General features: G+C 36.6%; 1 protein-coding gene across 1 annotated transcript; it reads right to left on the reverse strand.

Annotated features, from left to right (window-relative positions):
- Positions 1–5,772: 5,772 nt before the first annotated feature.
- On the reverse strand, positions 5,773–6,963 carry LOC121368706 (growth hormone secretagogue receptor type 1-like). Its single transcript, XM_041493450.1, has one exon. It carries the CDS (start codon positions 6,961–6,963, stop codon positions 5,773–5,775), a length of 1,191 nt encoding a protein of 396 aa, XP_041349384.1.
- Positions 6,964–7,569: the final 606 nt, after the last annotated feature.

Here is a 7,569-nt window from a genome sequence, read left to right on the forward strand (position 1 = left end):
CTGTGATATACATGTATACACAAATGCATTCATATTAACTGCAAATATTAAAACTTTTATTAAGATGCACTTTTAACGAGCCAATGCGCTCCTTTTTTCTTGATCCCCCCCCCCCCCCAAAAAAAAAAAAAAATTAATAATAATTTAAAAAAATATATAATAATAATAATAATAATAATAATAATATCGTCCGTGGCTCTGTTTCAGTGAGGGCCCTGTTTCGGTGGTTTCGTCGTTTGTGCTCAACAGTACGTACAGTTAAAGATTTCTGACATCGTTGACTTTTGCATGGGGGAAAGTAAACAAATGTCTATCACATCCACAGAAATGTTCGTAATAATAAGGTTAAAACGAGCAAAGAAAACAAGATCGAACTTTACCCAGTCATAAACACGGCACATTTCTTAATACCCTTTTTCTTTGATTTTTGAAGACTGTTATTTGAAACAAAACTTATTTTTAAAAACTATTTTTGTCTCTTCTCAGCTGTACTGCTATTTTGTTATTGAAGTCACATCGTTGTCATGGCGTCTGCTGGCAAAACTCTCTTTACAGATACTTGCCAAAAATATATGGTCCTTATATGTTTTAACATAAACATATTTCTGGATATCTGTTTGTATATTTATTTATTAAAACTCAGAATGCAGCTTATATGTTTTAATCAAACAATTTTACCATTATAACTATTCATTTGTTCAACTTTTAACAAAATTGGAAGACATCAGAATTGTTATATTCGTGCTCCTAAAATGTTGTCTATTAACATTGGTTCTCGAGGACTCCATTTTGTAATTTGTCTTAAAGTATTTAGAATATTTTTTTTATAAATTATTATAAGTACATTTTTTTTTGAACAACATACATGTTTTGATAAAACACTGAACAAATTTATGTTGGAAAGTTTTGGCTGTAAGCTATACCACTAAACGTTTTTCACTCACCGAAACAGGTGACGTAGTTAACAATATTTACTGCTCATGCATGCTACAGTTTTTGACGCACGTGCGGTGATCTTTGCTATATAGCGGTCAGTTAGTGTTTATTTGAAGCGTAGAAATACTAATAAAAAGGTAGCTATTTGAATAGCAACTGTCTGTGTATAAATATTGATATGATTTTGAATCGAATGCTTATGCTCACCGAAACTGGTCCACCCATGATAAATAAAATAAATAAATAAATAAATAAATAATATGTCCTGGATTCGCTCATGTGCGGCCGGAACAGTGACGTCACACATTGCGACGATTGTTATAATGTAACAAATTTCAGTCATAGCGGAAACGACATATATTAATTTCCGGAACTCAGTCAAAAATGGAGACAAGACGACGTAAATATAAATATTTAAATTTAAAAATACATTCTACTACAAATATATACACACTTACAATATCATAACTTGATTTACAACTGGGTCATTCTCCCAGAATGTGTCACTTTGCTTAGTAGTGCCTTTGAAAACATAATTTGTTTTAAAGTATGATGCTTCATAATCATGTCTTATCTTATCATGCCAGGTCAATATGTTTCAAGTTCAAGCGGTGATCTTTGCATACGATTTTATTGTTTCCACAGCTGTTTCAGAAATAGGCTTCGATAGTTGGTCAACACCGTAACAGATGGCGGGACATCGAACAGTCTTAAATAATTGGTGAATAATCAGAGAGAGAACTAAAATTCTGCAAAACATTTTCTTTGAGTTACAAATAAGGGTACCGTATTGATACATAATAGGTGAAAGTAGAGCTGTGTTGAGGTTTCTATCGTTGGTTTTCAGACACCCAATATATCTATCTATCTATCTGTTTTTGTACTGACTTGTGTTGTCTTAGGAGATATTTTGTTTTATATAGCATATTCCTACAAATAGGAAATTGAAGAGTTGAATAGGCATTTGGCAAACTGAATCCATGTCTAGTGCAGGACAGGCACTCCCTAGGAGGTCCTTTACAGGACAGTACATCCTTCTTGCACTGCCACAAACAGGACTGTCACTCAGACTAGTTTACTAACTCAAAACTAGCAAAAGGACAGATCTTATTGGAATAAATACAGCTGTGGTCACATGCACTCAAAACAGTGATGATACCAGGTGTTCGCGAAACGTGATCATATCCTACCCCACCACCATGAGTACTGCCATCACAGTTGCCAAGTCCGTCACTTCATCTAAAAAAGGTGAACAAATAAATGTGCAAGAATTTGCACAAAAGTATGCGCAAGTTCAATCTAATTAAAATTAGCTCCACTATTACATGTGGATCTAACAGCAGCCAGTTGGAGCTCATGTCCACCAATCAAAACCTTACTTGCAGAATCCTGCCAGTGATTTAAAACTAACAACACTGCGTAGTCCCCAATGTCCAGGTAACATTTCGTCTGTAAATAATAATTTAAATATTGACCAATCACACTTCGCCTTTTATAACGTTATTTGGGAGCATACAAATTCTAAAAATATCGGACGAGTCTATTTTAATGGCCGCAGTACAGCGAACCATACCAATACGTATGGGGTGGGTTATCAGTCTTCAATTTTACATTAAAAATTATTTATTTATTTATAAACAGACACACACACACACACACACCCCCCCCCCCCCCCCCCCCCCCCCCCCCAACTAAATCAGTCTTCAGTTTTACATTACAAATTATTTATTTTATAAAATAAAACATGTTTTAAGGCATTCGTAATTCACACGAAACATGTCGTATACCCTCAGGATAATTCGGAATGTTTTCAAATTAATTTTAAATTACTGGCAGGATTCTGCAAGTAAGGTTTTGATTGGTGGACATGAGCTCCAACTGGCTGGTGTTAGATCCACATGTAATAGTGGAGCTAATTTTAATTAGATTGGCGCAAGTTCAAAATATTGAAAAGCATCAGACATCATGTTGGTCAGTGATGCATCGTATTTAGTAGATATAGCTTCGAAATGAGTCCCTGGACATTATAACCCTGGAGGGGAAGAGGTGGAATTTATCTCAGTCGGTTGCCTGCTCGCTTCAGGTGCTTGCGTCGCAGGGTGGAAGTACATCGGTGGATCCATCCAACTGATTGGGGTTTTTCTCGTTCCAACACAACTGGTCAAAGGCCGTGGTATGTGCATATATAAAATATCCCTTGTTGCACCTCAAATATCTGGGCTGTCTGTCCAGGACATAGAGTTGGTGGTTAGTGAGAGAGAAGAGGGTGTAGTGGTCTTACAACTACTCATTTAGTCGTTAAAACTCGCTCTGGGTGGGAGCCGGTACCGGGCTGGGAACCCTGTACCTACCAGCCTTATGTCCGAAGGCTTAACCACTGAGGCCGGTAGAAAACTGTAGCCGGTTTTCTCTGATGATTACGTGTCAGAATTATTAAATGTTTGACATCCAATAGCCGATAATTCATTAATCAATGTGTTCTAGTGGTGTTGTTAAACAAAACAAACTTTAACTCTTTTTTCACAACCCTGATGGAACAACTTCTGTGCTAGAATAATATGGCGTTGTTTGAAATCTCAGATGTTTCTTTGATTTCTAACTGTTGTGGGTAAATCAAAGGAAGGTAGTTTATAATCCTGCTACACTAATATAAGATCACCAGTATAGTGGAAAGTAAAGTTAAACGTTTTAGCCAGATTCCTCAAAGATTTTGTTTTGATGTAACCAGATTAGTAAGAAATACTTATTCATGTGCATAAAGAAACAATTCGGCGACTAGTAGATCATAGCTGGTGTCCCCGGGAACACTTAAAAAGCTTCCAGTTGCCACTACAATAGAATGCTGAAAACAATTACATGATCACACAGTTAAATGGCTGATACAATAGCAGATCAAATGACTATTTGCTTAGCGACACTTCAGCACATAATATGGTTGTTTAGACACTTGATAAAAATCGTAATGGCAAAATGTTACGATGTTAACCGTTACAGTGTTGATAAAATTTAACAAAAACTGTCAAAATGCATTTCATTGTTGTTGATAAGCTATGTTGAATTTATGGTGATCCGTGTATGAATTTTTTCTTTTAATCACAACTGTTTTTGTTGATTTTATTGGAACCAGTTATAATAATAAATATGAACGAAAAAAAACCCACGTTATGTATTTTAAAGTAGTCATATTCAATTTCACGATGGCTATGTACTGTGGTATTAATTGGATATTAATTTCAACTTTCAATTTATTCCAGCACATGATTATTATTCATAGACCCACCTTACTCTCAATTAAAACCCAATACATTGGCTTTAATGTTCATAGCCGGTAGACATAGGGTCTAGGTCAATTCAACATCACTGCGCATGCGCATCTGTGTATGATTTCAGTTGACCCTATATCTGAAAATTATATTTATATATTATTCTATATATCTGCCATATTTTATACTTTTATCATAAAATGCACAATTGTTACGATATTAAAGTTGTCACCCCACTAAAATATTTGAACTATGCGTTTTTACAAAAATATACTGGGTCACGTGATCTGATATTCCCAACATTTGGGCTACCACACCAGTGTTTTTATAATAAACTAGATGTAAACAGCTTTCAACTGAAATACGATGTAATCACATGAAATGTGGGATCAATTTTCACAAATTTATTTTAGAAAAGCTCAGAAAACCTTTTTAAAAACACTTTATGTAGCAAATATATAATTTTCATGATTATTGAAATTAAAAGGTTATTTACCATCATTTTAAAACATTTGCTGATCATTAAAATGAAACAATTAAAAGATATAGTTATTTATTTGGAAATATATTTTGTTTTCAAATAAAAAATATACTGGGGTCACGTGATGCAATTTTTCTAAATATGTTACCATATTTGGCCACCACATTAGGGCCTATGATAAACTAAACATACTAAGCATTCAAATGAGCTATAATATAACAGAATGATTTTTGAGGGTAATAAATCGAAAAAAGTGAACCTCGGCGCTCAACTATTAGTGGTGGGTAACGCAATATGACACATTTTTGGGGAAATAATACAACTAACACATGTATCGTTTGGTTGCTCTAATAAAGAGACCAGTTAATTTCTTTTTGGTAATATTCAGTATCATAATATTTACGGTAATATACATTGTATTGTTGCTTCAAATCCTTCCTTAACTCCATATACACCTGGATATCATTATATGCACCTTGCATATAAATAAACAGCATTTTAAACAGTATGTCTGTCTATCTGTCTCTCTGTATCTCCCCCCCCCCCTCTCTCTCTCTCTCTCTCTCTCTCTCTCTCTCTCTCTCATATATGTGTGTGTGAGAGAATGTGCGTCGCGTGTGTGTGTGCGTGTGTGTGTGTGTGCGTGTGTGTGTGCGTGTGTGTGTGCGTGTGTGTGTGTGTGTTGTATTTATTTTAGGCTCATATCAGACAATTAAAAGGTTCTGAATGATCACATAACAAATGCATCAAACAATATTAAAAAACCTTTGATTGTCATTTAATTGACCATGACTGATTTGACATAAATGGTCATCAAATACGACTTCCGGTAGTGTGGTGAATTTTATTACATTATTAAGTAGCATGTTGTCATCTGTATCTTTTTATAACGTGTATTTTACTTGTAACAAACAATATATTTAGTAAATATCGTTATTTGTTTTAATGCGTACACAAGCAACACAAACAATAAACATTAATACTCTTCTAAAATAAAATATGAAACTGCTAAAGAGAAATTCTAAACTAAAACAATAAAGCTGCTTATTTAAAACACCACAAAGTGTAATTTGTACATCAACATCCATGTATTTAGGACTCGCCGTCCATTTTGTAATCAGTTAATACTGTGTCCATGCTAACAGTGTTGCTGCGGATGGACACGGCGGGTGTGCTATTCTGCTGTACCATTGAGATGTTGCGCGACTGGGTACACGAGGTGGCCTCGGTGACGACAACAGTCCTCCGATGACACGTCACACAGTGTATTACTCGGCGACGAAAAACGTCATTGAAAGCCGTGTACAGAAAGAAGTTGCTGGAGTAGTTCATGAGCTCGAGGACCTGGGATAGCTCTCTCAAAATAACCAGTGTCGTATTCCGCGTCGTCAGCAAGCTCTCTTTAAAGTAAAACGCAAGGTTGTACATAGCCATAGTTGGGGTAAGGAGCACGATGTAAGCAACACAGAGGCTCACCAGCATGGTGGTGGCTTTGGTATAGTTATCAGTTTGTCCAGCTGCACTTGAGAGTTGTGTTCTCAGAAGCATATGTTTGCGTAACACGAAACACGTTATGGGAGTCAGAACGAGCATTATGGTCATTGGCAGGACCACGATCAGAACAGAGCCCAGAATAATATACAACATTGCTCTGGTGCGAGACTCTGGGGTTACGACTGTCTGCACACACACGCCATTAACGATGTCAGCTGTTGAAACCCACAGACTACAGTACGCAGCAGACACGAAAAACACGCAGACAACCGATATGGCTGTCCTCCTCTTGGTGCAGATCTGTTTGACTTTCATAGGGAAGCAGACGGCGACGAATCGTTCAAAGCACACGAGTACTATCAACCAAGCAGAAATCATCTTCGATATGCGGCGAATGAAGTGGTACACTTTGCAGGTAGCCGTGTTCATTGAAGGAATGTCCACTCCAAGCAGTTCGGCGATGAATGGTTTATTGAATGGCACTGCTAACAGAACGACGTTGTCCACTACAGCCAGAGACGTCAGAAGTATGCTCCAAGTCATCGATCGAAACGGTTTCGTTACCATTGTAACTACGGTGATAGTGTTACCAACCAATCCAACTAAAAGGGCTACGGGTAAAGTTATCTTCCCTGCGTAGTCGGTGTATGGTCCCGTTCGTGAAGCATTATTCCGTGTATGTTCTACCAATGACGTGTTTGGAGTCAGGTGTTGTTTGGGCGTCTCTGAAATATACGTCGCCAGTGGGGTCGTCAGTGGGAAGGATACGTTACTTTGTTTTCTAGTCATATTCATCTGTTCGCTGACAACGGTCGACTGTTTAGTAGCTGGTGTGAAAGTGAGGCCTGCTGGATGACTACCAGATACGTCTATATTGAAGGCACGTATTTCCCTATATATCCATAGATTTATAAGATCTACAATCAAGATGCTTGTGGAAAAAGACCATCTTCTACTTGTCCTAAAATATAAAATAGTTCCAATTACTAAACTACATTATCTAAGACTCATGTTAGGAGCTGAAATGCGGTTAAAGGTGCAGACCCTAGTTTCAGATCGTGAACATGGACACCAAGTTTAGTTAATTTACAACCTGCAACATATTTGAATAAGGTTATAATAGAGAGAAGCTAAAGTCTGTGAGGTTTACACGGGGAAATACCGTCTAAAAATAACTAGAGCTCGTCTCGATAACCGTTATTTCTCAGACGAACATGCGTTTTCAGAATTACGAAAATTTTATTTTGGGGCATTACAAAAACCTGAATGACCAGAACCACTTCAGGTGTAGGAAGATGATTGTTCTAAATAATAAAATGTAAATACTTCTGATTTAAATTATCAAATACTCACTCTAATATACATTACAAACAGTATTAGAGTCGTTCTTTGCTG

The sequence above is a fragment of the Gigantopelta aegis genome, chromosome 3, assembly GCF_016097555.1.
Source record: "Gigantopelta aegis isolate Gae_Host chromosome 3, Gae_host_genome, whole genome shotgun sequence".
NCBI classification, from domain to species: domain Eukaryota; kingdom Metazoa; phylum Mollusca; class Gastropoda; order Neomphalida; family Peltospiridae; genus Gigantopelta; species Gigantopelta aegis.

What these genes read in the sequence shown, in the direction of transcription:
- LOC121368706 (XM_041493450.1), bottom strand. Translation starts at nt 6,963, where the DNA reads ATGACTAGAAAACAAAGTAACGTATCCTTCCCACTGACGACCCCACTG.